The sequence below is a fragment of the Erithacus rubecula genome (genome assembly GCF_903797595.1).
Source record: "Erithacus rubecula genome assembly, chromosome: 14".
NCBI classification, from domain to species: domain Eukaryota; kingdom Metazoa; phylum Chordata; class Aves; order Passeriformes; family Muscicapidae; genus Erithacus; species Erithacus rubecula.
This window is the reverse complement of record NC_136666.1, coordinates 18,161,403-18,180,561: the sequence shown is the minus strand read 5'-3', so window position 1 is coordinate 18,180,561 and position 19,159 is coordinate 18,161,403. Positions and strand designations below refer to the sequence as shown.

Below are 19,159 nucleotides of genomic sequence, written 5' to 3'. Positions count from 1 at the left end.
ATTTCTCAAGTGGCAAAGAAGAACTCACACCCCCAAGGACAGAGATGGAATTCCTCCTTTTTTTATAGAAATACCCCTGACCCACCTTTCCCAATTTCAGCTCAGTGAGCAATGCTGCCACCTGAAGAAACACAGATTTTTCTCCTCTTCAACTACCTTGAGCAAGGAAGACAATGAACACCCAGGACAGGAGCATCCTGCTGTGAAATCCTTGCCTCAATATAAATTTTGATTTGTCTGCAGTGAATCCAGGACTTGATCCAGAACTCCATCTCTGAACTGAGAGCCTGAAGATCCACTTTATTATTTACCACATCTATTTCATGGCTGAACTGGATGATCCTAAAAAAACCTTTTCCAACCTGAACAATTCTATATTTACAACATCTCAAATACTTGGCTCTGTATTTTTTTTTTTTATTTTCCCAGGAGAGAGCCCTTTCCTTCACACCTGCACATGTTTGGTGCCTGTCAGAACTTCCCCCTTGTCATGGAGTGAATAACTGCAAATAAAACCATTCATCACAGCCCCAAGCACACACAATTTCATCATCCATGATGGGAGATCCTGCCATTAACCAAAAAAAACAGCCAGAAAAGGAAAATTCTTGATTTCCTGTGATTCAGCAATGATGCCCAAACATCTGGACAGGTGCACACATGGATGTCCAAAGCTGCTCTCACAGCATCTCTGGGGTGTGTTGGTGAAAAGGAAAATGCTGAGAGCCCTCTGCTCTATCCCAAAAATCATCATCATCCAAGCTCAGGGATACCACTGGGGAAAAGCCCTTTTATTGACAAACCTAAGCACCAGTCTTTTATTGGCTTTATTCTGGGGGTTTAGGTGAAAATCCAGGCAGGATTATGCTGATCCTCCATTTGTTTGTTTAAACCATGGAAGTGTTTCCTGAGAGCTGAAACCAGGGGTTTAACACAGTGAACTGCAAATATGTTTAACTACTGTGCAGGCCCTCTGAAATATAAAATATAAATAAAATAAAATATAACTACTTGAAATCCAGCTACTTAAAAGCCTCCCATTTTTAATTTCCTTCCTGTACTTGTTGCAGATGTGGGAACAGAATCCATTTTTCAGAGTTCACATGTGTCTCAAGACATTTAAATACACAAACTAACTGTTTATCTGGGAAAAAAAAAACCCCAAAACCAATAAAATCAGGGTGTCTGATTTAGAGCCATTCCTGGAATGGAGAGCTGGATGCATAGGAATGGGAAATTACAAAATTGCATTGGGCATTAAAATAAATAAAATACTAAAGGAGAACAGGTTTTCCAGCATGGCTTTGAGACAGATGATAAACAATTTATCACACAGTGTTTAAAATAACAAAATATCAATAGAAACATCAGTAATTGAAATTTTAAAAAGGAGAAAAGCTCTTGACAACTTTTAGAAAAATCATCAGATCTCAAAAGTGATGGAGTGCAGAAGTGACTGGACCCTCTCCCTGCCCAATTTTTCCTTGAGGAATCCTCAAATTCAGGCTTTGAATTTGAATTTCAAATTCAAGAACTGCTCCATTCCTGACTTTCCCTCTTTCAAATATCATCTCTTTACATAAACACTGAAAAGTGTTGCAATAACCAGCCAGAGCATGGATGACTTCAATACTACACTAAAAAAAAAAAACAAACCAAAACAATGAAACCTCACTAAGAGACTCCAGCAATCCCCCCCCCAAAAAAAAAACCCAAAAAAATCCACCAACAATTTCTGCAGCTAAAGAGGAGATTTTAAACAATTACCAAAGCAGGGCAGTGATATCATAAAGGCAATTTCTGTGCTAGCTTGTTTTCTGCAACTCTCCCTGCCTCTGAACAGCTAGAACAGATAATAACTATTAGTAAATCAAACTCCTGCAATATCCAGCTGTGCCTCCCACATTTACATACAGATAGAATGGGTATATGTTTTTAATATGTATGCTACTTTTTACCACAGCTTTACAAAGGGAGGAGGAGAATGGCACTGGAATCAGCATGAGATAATAAAGTGGCCTAGATAAAGTATTAGCCAGCAATTGATCTCAAACAGGGGATGTTGCTTCTCTCTGACCTGATTACTTACTATGCATAGATTCCATTAAATAGAGCTTAGAATGGAGAGCTGGGGGGGAAATATCATAAATACATCCCTGGGCTGCTCCTCCAGAGGCACTGCCCCCAGGAAAAACAGGAAAAGCCTCTGGTTCTGCCCAAAAAACAGTGCAAAAAGGGGAAAAAAATTAAAATCTCTCAGCGTAGAATTGGTGTTGAGATTTTCAGGTTAGAAAGGGAGAAGAGAGACAGGAATGTGCACTCTTCTTCCTGGTAATATAAAAATATATTTAATTTAATATTCCTTCTTAAGAGTGAACAAACTGGAGATAAAAGAGCAGCACTTCAGATTAAGTTGAGGGTGAGCAGTGGTAAATAAATTCTGAGGTTGTTCCTTTTTCTGGATGGGTAATTTTCTTTATTTCATTATTCTTTTTTTCACTGCTATGGAATAAATCAGTTTATTTGATTACCTACATATGAGATGGCTTGTGTAGAAGAAAGTTCAGTGAATAAATAAAATAATAAAATTTAAAAAAAATTTAAAGCTGATCCACCTGCACATGGACATTTATGGTAATAAAAACCTGAATTTGAAGAGGAATTTCATCCAGCCTGACAAAATGAGTATTTTTGGGTTTTATAAAAAAGAGCTTTTTGCATGATAGGCAGGGGAAATCCATCCCTGGCAGAGGTGCCAAGCTGGCACCTGGTGAGTCTAAATTGCTGTAAGTAGCAATAATTAATAATTGGGAAAAAAAATTAAAAATTGAATTGTCAGCAAAATACCTGCTGCAGGTATTTTGAAATGCATTTAGAATCTGATTATCACCAGAGGAGGAAAAAAATTGATCTTTTGCTCCTTTTTTTATTTATTGTAAATTATTGAATTATTCTCAAGTGGTCAGAAAATAGAGATTTGCAGTACAGGTGCTGCCTGCAGGGGAGGAAGATGATGATGCTCTGGTTTGCCTGAAGGGGAGGATGGTTGTGACACCTCCCATCATTGCTTTAATTAAAATTAAAAAAAAAAAAAAATATATATATATAACTCAAAATTCAAAGAACAAGGTGAAATCCTGCTCTGGTTCACATCAGTGATGAGGTGACCTTGAAAATTCAGAGTTTCACTGTGAATTCCTCAGATCCACAAGTGTTTCCATCCCTCACCACAACCAGGGGGGCAATTTCAGGAATTAGAATTAATTAGAAATTCAGAAATTAGAAGGATGCAGGGGTGAGAAATTCCAGAATCCACAGGATTTTTGTGTTTATGGAATGTGGCACTCAGGGCTCTGCTTGTCACAAACTGGGTGAAAGCTTCTCCAATATTTAATATTTATATTTTTTATATTTATATTTAAATTTTTTTGTTGTTTTTTCTGTTCTGGCCCCATTTTCCAGCAATTATAAATTAATTTCTGTACACATATTTAAGCACAGATGTGCTGTGTGTCCACATGATGCTAATTTATATATTCCTATTAATTTTATAAAAAAAGTGCTCCTTGAGAAGACTGGGGAAAAGCAAAAATACAAAGGGTTTGACCTTATAAATATAAATAATAACATATTATACAATAATAGAATATACTAAATATAATATAATATAATATTATATACACTATACTATACTATAATATACTATACTATACTATACTAGAATAGAATAGAATAGAATATAAACTATAATATATATAATTAATATAATGTATACTATACTAAATATTATATACTAAATATAATATAATATATGTAATATAATATAATATAATATAATATAATATAATATAATATAATATAATATAATATAATATAATATAATATAATATAATATAATATAATATAATATAATATAATATAATATAATATAATAATCCTCCACAACATAAAGGAATGAGCAGCTCCTATTTTACTACTTCTTGTTGTAAATTCATTTCTAACTGAATAAAAAAAAGAGGAAAAAAAAATTTAAAATATTAAAAAAAATAAGAAAGCTTTTTAATTAATTTTTTTTTTCCAGAGGAGCCAGAATTCCCAAATAAGTTCCCAAAAACACTTTCCAGGGGTTGTAAAAATAAATCTGTGTTCTTCCCTGCTATGCAACCACTCACCCTTTGGCCTCATTTTTATGGTGGTGTTTTTATATATATATATAATATATATATAATATATATATAATATATATATAATATATATAATAACACCTGGAGTGGTGTTATTGTCACCCCCACACATTTCTGGGGGGCTGTGTCATCTTGAAATATTTTATTTCTAAGTGGCATCACCTCTTGAATCACCAAAAATGGGAATTCCAAGCAGGGAGAGAGGATTTTTTAAAATTAAAATCTCATTTTATTGTTTTTCTAGTTAAGCCAGAACAGAGCACCAGGTAAAAAATGAACTTGCTGCAAGTTTGCTCAGGTGTGATTAACTGCAAGAATTTCCCTGCCATCAAAAGTTAATTTAGAAAAAAAATTAAAATTAAAAAAAAAATCAGTTTTTGGGATGAGAAAACCTAATATAGAGGAACTCTGATAAATTTGAATTTCAGCGAGGTGTTTGAGGTTTGCCCAAATTTAAATTGAGATTTGAGGTTAATATCCCTAAAATGAGATTTTCAGGTAAATCCTTTCCAAATCAGGCTCTCAGTTCTGACACCTGCCCCTGGGTATTTTCAGCCTTTAACTAGAGAATTCCTGCAGTAAAAAAAACATAAAAAAACTTATTTATTCTCCTCATGCACCAGTGTGGAGGCAAGAAATGAGAGGATGCACCAGTGAAAATCCTCCCCAAAAATTCCTGTATTCAAATATTGTGGATTTCATGCTCAGCAAATAAATCAGGAGGATTTTAGAGAAGCTTTTGGGTTATAGAAAGGAAAATGGGGAAATTGAAAAATTAAATACGAGTCAGAGGGGTGAGTCTAAATTGCTGTAAGTAGCAATAATTAATAATTGGAAAAAAATTAAAAATTTGAATTGTCAGCACAAGAAGTGAGCTCAGATTCCAACCATGGACAAACCTCACCAAATTTTCTCTCTTTTTTTTTTTTTTTTTTTTTTTTTTTTTTTTTTTTTTTTTTTTTTTTTAAATCCAATCTGATTTAATTTTACAAACAGTGGTTCTTGCATTTCATTAAAATCCTATTTTAACCCCACTTTCTGTTTTTAATCTTCACATTTGGGAAGGTTGAAAACTGGCAAATAGAGCTGATCCCTGGACATCCCAACTGGAAGAAAATTTGTATCAAGCATCAAAATTATTTTGGTTGAAACTCGATAGTAAAATGAAAATTAAAAAATTAAAAAAAACCCCAGCAACCTCAAAATCACAATTCTACTTCAGCTTTGGGAATTGCTGCAGAAGCAGAAAGAGTTTAGAGAGAAATACACTGAAAAAAAATAGAAATACAGGGAAAAAATAGAGAAATTTCTGATGGAAATGGGCAAAAAAAAAATTCACTGAGAAATCCAAAGTGAAGTTTCACTTACCATTAAATCTTCAGGTGCTGGTCTTTCCTTTGGCTGCTTCTTCATGCTGGGCCAGAAAATAAAATGTTTGTGTCAAAAAAAAAAGTTTGTTGATTTGAAATGTTCAAATATTGTTTCGTTTAAAATGTTGAAATACTGAATTAATGCTTAAATATTGGGCTTTTTTATTTTAGATGCTTAAATATTGAATCGTTTCCTTTGAAATGTTGAAATATTGTTATTTTTTTATTTTAAATGATTAAATATTATTTTTTTTATTTTAAATGTTTAAATATTGAATTGTTTCCTTTGAAATGCTGAAATATTGAATTGTGTTTTATCTCAGCACAGAGTGAAGAATTTCAATGTGTATCTTAATTTTATGTGAGACAGTAACCAAAATATTAATGGGTTTTTCTTCCCTCCCAGCCTTTCCTTATGGGATGTGGGACTCCAGATTCTTTATAACTTTTAAAGGTGTGAAAATAGAGAAATTCCTAAAAACCAGGAGATACAAAGAGCTGCTTCCCATTTTTTAAATTGTATTTTTTTCCCTTTTATCATAAAATAAAGAATTTCAGTGTATGGGAGACAGAGCTCCTAAAAATCCCTCAAATACTGAGGGAACCAAATAATGGGAATCCAAATAATGAGAATTCAAATAATGGAGACCCAAAAAATGTTTTTTTTTCCTCCTTCCCAACCTTCCCTTATGGGATGTAGGTGTGAATAACCATGAAAGGTTTGGAAATACAGAAATTCCTGAAAACCAGGATCACAAAGATCTGGTTTTCATTTTTTAAATTGTATTTTTTCCCTTTTATCACAAAATAATTTCAGTGTATGGAAGACAGGGATCCTAATAGTCCCCAAATACTGGGGGAACCAAATAATGAGAATTCAAATAATGGGAACACCAAATAATGGGAACCCAAAAAATGGGAACCCAAATAATAGGAACCCAAATAATGTTTTTTTTTTTCCTCCTTCCCAACCCTCCCTTATGAGATGTAGGACTCCAGACTGTTTATAACCACAAATGATGTGGAAATACAGAAATTCCTGAAAACCAGGATCACAAAGATCTGATTCCCATTTTTTCATTTGTATTTTATCCCTTTTATCACAGAATGAAGAATTTCAGTGTATGGGGAGACAGGGATCCTAATATCCTAATAATCCCTCAAATACTGGGGGAACCAAATAATGAGAATTCAAATAATGGGAACCCAAATAATGTTTTTTTTTTTTCCTCCTTCCCAACCCTCCCTTATGGGATGTAGTACTCCAGACTGTTTATATCCACCAATAATGTGGAAATACAGAAATCCCAAAAACCCAGCAGGCCCAGAGAGAGCTGATCCCCATTTTTCTGTGGGAATTGCATTTTATCCCTTTTATTACAGAATGAAAAAATTCAGTGTATGGGAGACAAGGGATCCTAATAGTCCCAATAATCCCTCAAATACTGGGGGAACCAAATAATGAGAATTCAAATAATGGGAACCCAAATAATGTTTTTTTTTTTCCTCCTTCCCAACCCTCCCTTATGGGATGTAGGACTCCAGACTGTTTATATCCACCAATAATGTGGCAATACAGAAATCCCCAAAACCCAGCAGGCCCAGAGAGAGCTGATCCCCATTTTTCTGTGGGATTATACCACAGCTCAACACAAAGAACCCTCCAAACAGGTGGGAAATCCAACTCCACCCTGACCATGCAATACCCTGGGGCTCCTCCCTTCATTCTCCCCCATTTATTTCCATTACCCTGCAGGCTGATAGTTCATTACCCAGCATTAACCTGGTTATAAGATCATGTTTCTCATGCAAACAATCCTAGTTTTTCCCTGCAACAGGTGCAATTAGCTTGGCTTAGCTGCATGAGGGAACACAATAACGTGGCACAGAGGTGACCATCAGGAGCTGCCTATGGATTAATTGGATTTTATCCAAGCAGCCAGGCTTTATGGAGGGACTGGCACCAAGTCTGGGATGCTGCTCACTTGACATCTCTTACTGTTATCCCAAATTGATTGCTTAAATAAGATATAGCTCTCCTCGTTTGTTATTTTATTTTATTTATTTGTTTTTTGTTTTTTTTGGTTTTTTTTTAAGCAGTAATTCCCCCCACTGCCAAGCACAGCCAATAAACCACTGGATATTAAATACCAAATGAGCTGTGCTGTAAATTGGAGATATTAAGGACACAATTTACCTTCTCCTACAAAGAACTCCGTGCCCCTCAAACAATCAAGTCCCACAAGCTGCAGCTCTAATCTGACAGCCCCAAGTAGCTGCATCCCCAGGGAAAACCAGGCTATTAGCCACCATCACTTATCTGCAGCCTGACATCTGGGCACATTTTAACACAGGTTATCCCTCCCTCTGCCTCCACTCCTTTTTATTTTATGCTTTTTTTTTTTAAGATCAGTCTCGAAAAAAAAAATATCCTGTCGTGGATTATTTTGGAGCTGGAGCTCCACACTCAGGGTTGTGCTGCAGCATCCTCCAAATACCCTTGGTCTCTGTAAGCTGAGACCACTGAAAACTGAGGCCTCTGTTACACAAACTTTAATTATTTAGTTACTTTAATTAACTGCTCATCAGCCTGCTTTTGCTGTCTGTATTTGTTACACAGCTCTGAGATGCTGCTGGATCAGCTGCTCAAAATTCACTTTTTATGGGGTCACTCTTTCTGCAGTGGCCCTGGAGTGTGGCACAAAACCCCAAAAATGTGCAACCTGTGTGGGGTTGAGGGTTTGGGGCAGGACAGGGATAAATCCCAGGATAAAAATTCCTGGATTTCTGCTCCCACTCAGGTGGCTCCAGTTTAACCCAGCCCTGCAAGAGGGGAAGTTTCTCCCTCCATCAATTCCTATTTTTACAAAATTCCAGCTTGTTTCTTCTGCTGTGCATAAATTCCTCCCCTTTTTACAATTATTTTTGGGTTTTGAGGAGTATGGGGCAGTTAAAAAGAGATTTTTTTTTCCTTTTGCTGTGATTCTTTAGGATCTCCACATTTGTATCCTCCACTCACTCCAGGACTGTGTTCTTTATTCTACAACCTCTTCCCCATCTCTCCTTTAATATAAAAGGTTCCCAATGAACTATTCCATTTTAAGGACAGCAAATCTAACACAGTGGTGGTTTAAAATTTTAAATAAAAATCACTTACTGGGTTTAAAATTTTAAATAAAGCAAACAATTACTTACTGGGAAGCCAATGAATTCATCAAGGCTGTTCATCGAGGCAACTTTATATAAAATATACATTTTTAAAAAAAATCCTAAATAATGATATCACACGCTAATCTGGCAGATGAATTCTTACAGAATTCAGTGTAGGGATTATTTAAATAGAAGAACAAAAAAAATAATAATAATAAAAAAAAAAAAGTCCCAACCCATGCAAGTACTTTTACGACCCTTTGTGTAAACAACATTTCCATCATCCCAACATCATTTTCCCACTTTTTGCTCGGCTTTGCTGCCCCATCTGCCCCGTTCCCGGGCAGGGCTGCAGAGGCAGGAGGGAGTTGATGGATCATTTCCAGGGCTGTGTGCAGAGCCAGCTCACCATTGAGTGATGAAGTGCACAAATGGCTCCGAGAACTCCCCGGCTGGCAGCACCGGCGATTCCTGCCATTGCACAGACACGAGCAGCAGTCAGCAGCGGCAAACAGCTTTTTGGGCTTTTTTTTAGGTAGAAATCAAAAAAAACGACAGCAAAACGACACACGCTAAAAAAACCAATAAATAAAAAAAAGCGGAATTTTAACCCCCCTCCTCAAACCTCCTTTTCGCGCACTGGGGGTTTGAAACAGAAAGGTAGAAATTCTTTGGAGGATGTGTTATAAAACACTGAATTTCAACTAATGAGCATTACACAATGGGTAAAAACATGTGGAAAGACACTGAGGGGAGGTGAAAAAAGGACAATGATAGCCACAGGGTAAAAAGGAAGGTAGGGAAAGTGTAAATGAGAAATTAATGATTATTTAAGTAACACACAAATGGTCTTGTAATTAACAAAGAGCTGTGAAATTATTCTTGTGTTGACCTTTGTTTCTTTCACTGCATTCGCTATTTATTTACACTCATGTTTATTTACACTTATTCATTTTCCAGGCTGTCCTCATATGCTGCCTGTTCACGATTAAAAAGGCAAAAAAAAAAAAAAAGAATTTTTAAAAGAAAAGAAAAAAAACCCGAAAAAAATTAAGAAAAAGAAAAAAGAAAGAGAGCAGGATTTAGCAGGCTAGTGGTAGAAAACAACCAGCCAGTATTTATGGAAGAAAAAAAAAAAAAAGGAAAAAAAAAAAAAAGATTAGGAAGAGGGAACAAACAACAGCAGCATTTGCAAAGAAGGGCTTTACGAATTTCGGAGTTTTTCCAGGAATGACAGAGAGCTCCACTGTGTTTATGGTGTAACAGCTCAGGATGTAATGAAATTACACTGCAGAGTACTTGAACAGTGTCATCTCATTAGACCTACAGTTGGAACAAGAGAGCCACATAAAACACGCAGCTGCAAATGACTCCATTCTCATCTATTCTCATTTGCTATTAAAAATACCTTTCGGCGCCTTTTTTCCCTCCCTGACATCCCTGCACAAAGTACCCTGCAAAGTATGATGCATGCACCTATTTAAATTAACAAAGGAATGACTTATTTTAATCTCACTGTGCTTTGGAGTGCTTTGGCCATTTGGATGAGCAATATATCATTACATACAACCTTCCAGCGCTGCAGGCAAGAAACTCGGGAGCGTGCAGCATTTGGTGGGAGCCAAACAATTTCTCTAGCACACAACTGTGTCAAATGCATGCATGTATTCATTATGGGGGGGGGGGGGAAACGGGGGGAAAATAGCTTTGATGTAGTGGAAAAAAGAAGATGATAAAAGCACCTCTGCAATGTGTGTGCCATTATCGATGGTGGCAGATAGACACGGCTGCAGAGCCTCCTGTGTGATTAGTAAATATACATATAATTGCTGTGGCCAATTATCAGAAAAATGAGATCGGTAATTACAAGAGAGAAAATTAACTAGAACTCTTATTAAGGCTTTGTTTCCCAATCCGAACAATTGGAAACTGCTGGAAAGATACAATTCAATCAAAAGTAGCTGGAGAGTAAAAAGGAGAAGCCAAAATTGCTCGACGGTTTTCAAAGACTTCTATTAAATGCAAGGAGTGTTTGATAGAACGTGGCCAAATTCTCTTTGAACTCGGGCAGGGTGAGGGAGAGGTTATTGTTTCCCAACTTGGAGATGACAGCAATCCAGGGAAGGTTTCTGCTGGAGAGTGGAGGGAACACAAGGAGATCAGCAGCACAATTAAACTTTCTCCACTTCAAAGCACTGCCCACGAAAATTATCTGTATTAATAAAAAAAAACCCCAAAAACACAGAGGGAAAGGCCAGCCTGGCTCAGACACAGCTGGATTTGCCTCTCCCCACCCTTTTCTCCTGCCCAGCAGAACCTTCCTGGGCTTCTCCTGAAGTCACTGGGATGGAGCCAAAAGGGAGAGAGAGGAAATGCTCTGGGTACAGAATTGATGGGATGGACACAAAAGGGAGAGAATCCATGGGATGGGCACAAAAGGGAGAGAATTCATGGGATGGACCCAGAAGGGACAGGCAGGAGATGCTCCAGGCACAGAATCCATGGGTGATACTGGGATGGACCCAAAAGGGACAGGATTCATGGGATGGACACAAAAGGGAGAGGAAGGGAATGCTCCAGACACAGAATTGATGGCATGGACCCAAAAGGGAAAGAATCCATGGGATGGACCCAAAAGGGACAGTCAGGAAATGCTCTAGGCACAGAATCCATGGGTGACACTGGGATGCACACAAAAAGGGCAGAATTTATGGGATGGACCCAAAAGAGACAGTCAGGAGATGCTCCAGGCACAGAATCCATGGGATGGACTCAAAAGGGACAGGATCCATGGGATGGACCCAGAAGGGACAGGCAGGAAATGCTCTGGGCACAGAATCCATGGGATGGACCCAGCAGGGACAGACAGGACATTGTCCAGGCACAGAATCCATGGGATGGACCCAGCAGGGACAGACAGGACATTCTCCAGGCACAGGAGCCAGGGGATGGACCCAGCAGGGACAGAATCCATGGGATGGACCCAGCAGGGACAGACAGGACATTCTCCAGGCACAGGAGCCAGGGGATGGACCCCCTCCCTCCCTGGGCCTGGCTGTGCCCAGCAGCCCAGCCCTGCTGCTGGTTTTTCTCTGCAGTGCCAGAGGAGCTTTCCCAGCCAAGCCTCCCTCTGAGGAGCTGCCAGCTGAGCTGCAGGACCACGATGGGCATCCAGCACTTCACACTCATTTGGGAGGTGATAATTTCTGCATTCACAAGAGATGAGGGGGCCATAATCGAGGGAAAGCTCATTATGAGAGGGAGGAGAAGCTGATGAGCTGCTCTGGAGCCACCAGAGTCCCACTCTGCTTATTCCAAACCCTCTGGGCTCATCCAGTTGTTCCAAAACCAGCATCAAACCTGCAAGTGCAGCTCCTGTCCTGCAGCACAGCCAGGGCACAAGGGGCTCCTGCACAAGAAAATTTCACCTGGATGGAAGCAAATGTTAAATCCTAATGTTTTTTCCCCTTTTTTTTTTGGCATATTCTTCTGTTTTTGACCTGCTGGCCATGGTCAAGCTGGGCTGGTTTGCTGGGGAAGAGATTTTGTGTGGAAGGGTGGAGATGAACACCCACTGGATGTCGGGGTGGGAAGGAGATGGAGTCATCCTGAGGATTTCAGTGGACACAGATTCATCAGGTATTTACCTAAAAAATGCCAATTTTGAGAGGCTCAAGGAAATCAAGGCTGAATCTTGAGCCCAGGATGTGCAGACAGAGCTTGTTTTGTGTGCTGAGGTTCCCCAGCTGCTGTCTGACACCCCAGGAGATGGGAATAAAGAGAAATAAAGCAAAGCCACACATCTGTACCAGTCTGAGAGGTGGAATATGGTGACATTTGCTGCAGCCCTGACCTGCCTGATCTCCCCACCTTCAAAATGAATTCACACCCTAGAGGGAAACAAAGTAGAAATTCAAGATTTTAAAGGAGTGAGGTACAGATATTTTCAATAAAGAGTTCTAAGGATCCTTGGAACATTATTGCCAGGAATGGCTTGAGATCCAAACTGGGATCTGCTGCAGGAAAAGATCCAAACATTTCCACAGCTGGGATAAAGATCCAAACAATATTTCCACAGCTGGGGTAAAGAACCAAACAATATTTCCACAGTTAGGATCTGATGCAGGAAAAGATCCAAAAATTTCCACAACTGGGACCTGCTGCAGGAAATTCAAACAACATTTCCACAACTGGGATTTGCTGCAGGGGAAGATCCTAGCAACATTTCCAAAACTGGAATCTGTTGCAAAAGATTCAAACATTTCCACAGATGGGATAAAGATCCAAACAATTCCACAGCTGGGATAAAGATCCAAGTAACATTTCCACAGCTGGGATCTGCTGCAGGAAATTCAAACATTATTTCCACAACTGGGATTTGCTGCAGGGCAAGATTCTAGCAACATTTCCCAAACTGGGATCTGCTCAAGAAAATCCAAACAACATTTCCACAACTGGGATTTGCTGCAGAAGATCCAAACATTTCCACAGCTGGGATAAAGATGCAAACAACATTTCCACAGCTGGGATGTGCTGCAGGAGAAGCCAAGAGCAGCCTCTGATTCCTCCAAAACAACTGTGCACACCAAGGGAAGGGCAAGAGGGAAAAAAAAAGTTTGAGTGATGCCTTTGCCTTGTGAATAATGAACAGTTCAGGGAGGTCAACCCATTACAAGTGAAGGCGTTTAATTATTAATTATGCACAATCTATGAGCAAAAGGACAAGTTCAGAATGTTTAATGGGTGGGAACCCCGACTGGACCCTCTCTTGGCATTTTGTTATTAGCACTTGTCAGCAAGGTGCTCAGGCAGAAAGACAAAAGCACAGCAGCAGAAAATCCGAGCTGCAGGAGCAGGGAGGGCTTCAAACTTCCAACACTGCTCCTGATATTTAATTTATAGAGTGCCAGGGCTCTGGATAAACCTTATTGACTTGCCTGGAGTCAGGGGAAGCCACATTATCCAAATGAAGAGCTGAGAAGGAGCATGCTGAGCAATCCCTCCCCAATCCCTCTCATTGAGGGCAGCAACTGGATCTGGATTTTTCCTTTTTTTCCCCCCCTCACAGGTCTGAATAAAGGGAGAAAGAATCAGCTAAGGACAAATCCAGAAGAAATCCTCTGGAACCTCTGCAATATGAGCTTGAATTACAGAGCCAGCACTATCCTCATTTACTCCCCCAAGTGATTATTTGGAAATTCTCCTGCTCTGTTTGCTCTCCCTAAGCAGAGCAGGGGCAGAGATGCTACTGAGGCTCAGGAAATAAATAATGTCCAGCAAATCCATAAATAAACATTTTTCCTGTCCAATTTGCAGGTTTACATGGATAACCTCAAGGAGAAAATTCAACAGATGCAGTTTAGAGCTGCTTTTTATTTTTAGGAACATTGATGTCAATGAAATTTGGGAATCATTTCTGACCAAAAACCCCTCAGGCTTTTCACAGCTTCAGGGTCTTACCCAACACATTTCTTGAAAGTTAAATATTTTCTCAGAACATATTTAAACGTTTGAGGTGTGCCAGAAAAGAGAAATTTTTCCTGAAGGAGGAATCTCACAACCTCCTTAAGATGGAAACAGAGTTTTCCCTAAGGAACATTTCCACAATTGAAGAAGTCAAGAGCAACCTCTGATTTCTCTGATTTCTCTGATTTCTCCAAACCAACTGTGCACAGAGGGAACAGAAAAAAAAACCTCAGAGTGATGCCAGAGGGTGGTGATGGAAAATTTGGGCTCCAATCCACATTCCCTGTCCCTGGGAGCAGCTGCCCCAGCACAAAACCCTGAGCTGCAATTCCCAGCCCCAAACCCAAACTGGATTTATTCCTGCTGCTCTGGCAAGGGTTAAATTGTTAAATTTGCCTTTTCTCCCCCTCAGCTCTGTGCAGAAGGAGCTGCCATGGTGCTGTGGCTCCAGGGCCACAGGAGGGAAGTTTCCAGAAGCCAGAAAACCAAACCAAAGCTCAGCTCTGGGCTCCCCTGGGCCCCAGCTCCTGCTCACCAGGGCAGCATTCCACTAAAGATTTTTCTATAGTAGCTGCATTTTGTTTTGTGGGCCAAATAAATATTTTTACTTTTTTATTTTTTATTTTTTTTAATAGAAAAAGAAGTTTTAGATGCACCAGAAATGCTGCCAGGTGCAAAGAATGACAAATTATTACAAAGAATAAATTGCTATAATATGTTATTATGAAATAATAATTATGGCAAAATAATAATTATTACAAAAGAATTATTATTACAAAAGAATTATTATTACAAAAGAATTACTACAAAGAATTGCTGTAGTTCCCAGAAAATTCTGAGCTGGAGGGAACCACAGGGGTGATCAAATCCAACTCCAAGTGAATTGGATTTGGCAATGAGAGCAGTGAATGACAATATTGTACAGACTCAGATTTACTCCTGTAAGGACAACAACAAAAAAAATTATAAATAAAATCCATTTCACAGTCCAGCTTGACTCCTTCCACACCAACTTTCTCCCACAACACCCTTAGAAAAAAAAAACAAACCAAAAACATTCCCCCACAAAAACAAAAAAATCAAAGCCCTGACTTTCCACTCACAACCTTCTCCCTAAAACAACAGACCCATCTAAAAAAACAAAAAACAAAAACCCATTTCCTGCCTTTTTTCCAGCCAATCTACTTCAAAAAAAAACAAACCTGAACAAAACCAATGCAGGGCATTTCTGGCAGGTGACAGGGTGGCAGCAGCTCCCAACCCCTGACTTGAAAGAATTCCTGATTTTTTTTTTTTCTGCTCTGCTGCCACCCTGGGCAGGAAGGTGAAGGATGATTACATCTCTTGCTCTTTTTCTCAGCAGCTGCCAAAAGTGACAAATTATCCGTGGGGGCACCTGCCTGTCAAGTTTTGTGTGCAGGGAACTCGTTTGTTTTAAAAGATAATTTTTTTTTTGTTTTTTTTTTTGTTTCATCCCCCCCCCCCCCCCAAAAAAAAATTTCAATGCTCCTCTTCCTCCTAATTTCTTGGGAATATCAGAAATTTCCCTCTCCTGGTTAAATAATCAGGTGGATATTGGGATTATTTGGTTGGGGGATATTTTTTAGAGCTCCCCCCCAAAAAAGGAGGAAATTAAGGATTAAAAGAAGGAATAATTCAGAATGTGGGATATTCTTCCTTTCCTTGCCATGATGCTTTAGGATTAGATTTTGTGGTTTTTTTTATATCTTTGTAATCCTGTAAATAAAATGCAAACAAAATGAGCTGGGGGGGAGGGGGGGGGGGGGAAGCAAATTTGGGGTAAATTATTCATTACCCTGAGCTCTAATTGGAAAATTAAGCCCCAAAATGCAAATGAACCAAACTTATAAAAGCATGAAAACCCATGGTTCATTTTGTGGGTTTAGAAACACCCCAAAAAAGCACCTAAAAAACCTTTAATAAACACAAATTATTTTTATTCCCTTAATTTTGTCTGGCCTCTGTCCCCCCCCCCAAAAAAACCCACTCTGTAACTCTGAAGAGCCTTAAAAAAAAAAAAAAAAAAAAAGAAAAAAAGAAAAAACAACCCAGGTTAAGTGTAATTGCTTTTTCTCCCCAACAAGCCAAGAATTCCTACCTCTCATCATCTTTTTTTTTGGGCAGAAAACACCAAAAAAACCCCTCTACCCATTTGTTGTTCCCTCTCCTCTGCATTTTTATTGCTTTTTTCATAAAAAAACACCAGTGCAAATAATCAAGCATGACCATTGACATCCACAAGATTGAGTTTTAGGAACCATTAAATGAACTTGTTCTCCTGGGAAGGTTCTTGCTCAGGTAATTATTCAGCAATTCCTACCTGTGGTTTTACCTTGTTCCTGGAGAAATCTCTGAATCTCAGACACTGGTAAGGTCACAATTTCTGTCCCCATCAAATTATTTCTCAACCCACAAAATAAATTTATTGAAGCTTGGGGTGAAAAAAAAAAAACCAAAAAAAAAAAACCAAAAAAACCCCCCCCACACACACGTGGGTGTGGAACCAATGGAAAATGATCAAAACTCCAGAAATTTCCAGGTTTCCCATATTTAAATCAAGATCTAAAGAGAAATTCCTAAAGGAAAAAAAATTTAATGTTTAATTCTGAGCTTTTCGGAGTTTTTTACTGCATTTATAGCAAGAGCAAAATGCAGCAAGGTGGAGGAATTCAGGAACCCTCCTCAGGTTATTTGATCAAGCTGGGAATTTGAAAAGCTTTAATTTAAAAGATTATTTTAAGGCTATTGGAATTTTTTAAGGCTGTTTCCACTAAGTACATTTAACCACATTTAAAATGAATTTCTCCTCTCCATTTCTGGTTAAAGCAGGCAGGTTTTGCAGTGCTGCCTCCTGTTTGTACAAACTCTTGGAATTCTCCCCTCCCTGAGATGGAATAACACAATAACTTAAAACTGATGGGCAAAAATAGAATTATTTTCCTCTCTAACCTGATGCAATTAAATAAAAAATAAACCAAAAGCAACGCTAAAATCACAATTATTACACTGAGACAAACCACAGCAACTCTGAAACTTGAATTAATTTCTCTCAGGTGAGGAAAAGAAGCAGAGCTGATCCCAAACTGCTCCAGGAATTGAATTTTCAGAGGGGACACTCCAACCACAGAAAGATTAAATAAAACAGCCCTGGAATTAAGGAATATTCCCTGGAATTAAGGAATATTTAAAGGATGAATTCCATCTTTGTCCAGATGCAGAGAACACTTCTAAAGGATTGAGATCCCAGGAGTGGGAGTTGGAAACCACAAATCTCCTGAATTTGGGTTTTTGGGAGCTTTGGATTCCACCTGCAAGCACCCAGAGATCAGGAAAAAAATGGAATTTTCAGAAGGTTTCAGGGATTCTGCAGCTGGGGAAGCAACTCAGTGGTTGGATTTGATGATTTCAGGGATTTTCCAACCAAATTATTCTCAGCAGTGATTTCCTACTAAAAAAATTTGACAGCAAGGTAACAGAGAAATAAATAAATACCTGCAGTTTGGAAAAGCCTTGGAAATAAACTCCCTTCTCAACCTGCTTCAAGGGATACCAAAAAATGCAATGAACAGAGCTCTGATTTTCCTGAAAAAACCCAAATCCCACATTTTTCTGCAGAACCCAAAGTGGAAATTCAGACCTGCCTCTTTTCCCTTTCACCTGGAGAGTTTCTGAAGCATCAAAAGGAAAATGCAGAATTACAATCAGTGCTGCAGCTCTTGGAATTTGGAAGTGGAATTTGATTTCCTGGGGGATCTTTGCAGGTATCAGGATTTTTTTTTTCTATCAGCTCAAGAGAAAATATCACAGGAGATTGTGATGAGCAATGAGAATGTCAAAACTCACAGATCCCACCTGCAATATTTAGGTTTTAGAGTCAACACCTGCATTTCTCCAGCCACAGAATCAAGGAATTGGAACAAAAAAAAAAGTTGGAAAAGACTTTGAGGATCCCTGAGCTCACTCTGAACATCATCCCCAGGTGTCACATCCTCAGTATTTTGAATATTTCCAGGGCTGGGGGCTCCACCACACCTTGGGCAGCTTTTTCCAAAGCTTCACAACCTTTTCCACAAGGAAATTTGTCCCAATGTCCAATTTAAACCTCCCCTGGCACAACCTGAGGCTGTTCCCTCTGCTCTGTCCCTGTTCCCTGGGGCAGATCCCAAATCCTGTCCCCTCCTGCCATGGAATTTTGCAGATCCACAAATTCCCCCTGAGCTCCTTTTCTCTCTCAGCTCCTCCTGGGGTTTAAAATTCTAATTCCTATTTCTACTCTTTTTTAAAAATCTGGAGCAGATTCCAAAATCTTTCACCAATTATTTAAAACTTCACCCATTCCCTGCAAACCCCCAGCACATTTCCCAGCTCCCAGCCCCTCTCCATCCTTTCTGGGAGAGAATTCTGGATGGGAATCATCATTTCCTGCAGCTGGAACATCAAATCCCAGATCCCAAATCCTGTCCCCTCCTGCCATGGAATTTTGCAGATCCATAAATTCCCCTTGAGCTCCTTTTCTCCCTCAGCCCCTCCTGGGGTTTATATTTCTAATTCCTATTTCTACTCTTTTTTAAAAATCTGGAGCAGATTCCAAAATCTTTCACCAATTATTTAAAACTTCACCCATTCCCTGCAAACCCCCAGCACATTTCCCAGCTCCCAGCCCCTCTCCATCCTTTCTGGGAGAGAATTCTGGATGGGAATCATCATTTCCTGCAGCTGGAACATCAAATCCCAGAGAAGAGCATCCTGGAATAATTCCAGGAACACCCAGCCCATCCCTGGACCAGCAGCAGGATTTGCCATGGTGGGAGATGCTGCTCCAATTAGGATTTTTGTTTAAATGAGCTTGGCTAATTTGGAGCTGGAGCTGAGCTCAAAGTCACCACATGGTAAAAAAAAAAAAAAATCAAAGTTCTGGCAGGTTTATCCCATCCACACTAATTCTGCCATTAAAAAATAATCCCAGCC

The 19,159-nt window shown here is 39.0% G+C and overlaps 1 protein-coding gene across 1 annotated transcript in view; it reads right to left on the bottom strand.

Annotated features, from left to right (window-relative positions):
- The window catches only part of MAP2K5 (mitogen-activated protein kinase kinase 5), a 110,003-nt gene that overhangs the window by 12,789 nt on the left and 78,055 nt on the right, over window positions 1–19,159 (bottom strand). Inside the window, exons 20-21 of the mRNA XM_079317745.1 lie at window positions 9,114–9,175; window positions 5,553–5,598 (exon numbers count right to left, since the gene is read on the bottom strand). Coding sequence (XP_079173871.1) covers window positions 5,553–5,598; window positions 9,114–9,175 — 108 coding nt within the window. The remainder of the gene's footprint in view (window positions 1–5,552; window positions 5,599–9,113; window positions 9,176–19,159) is intronic.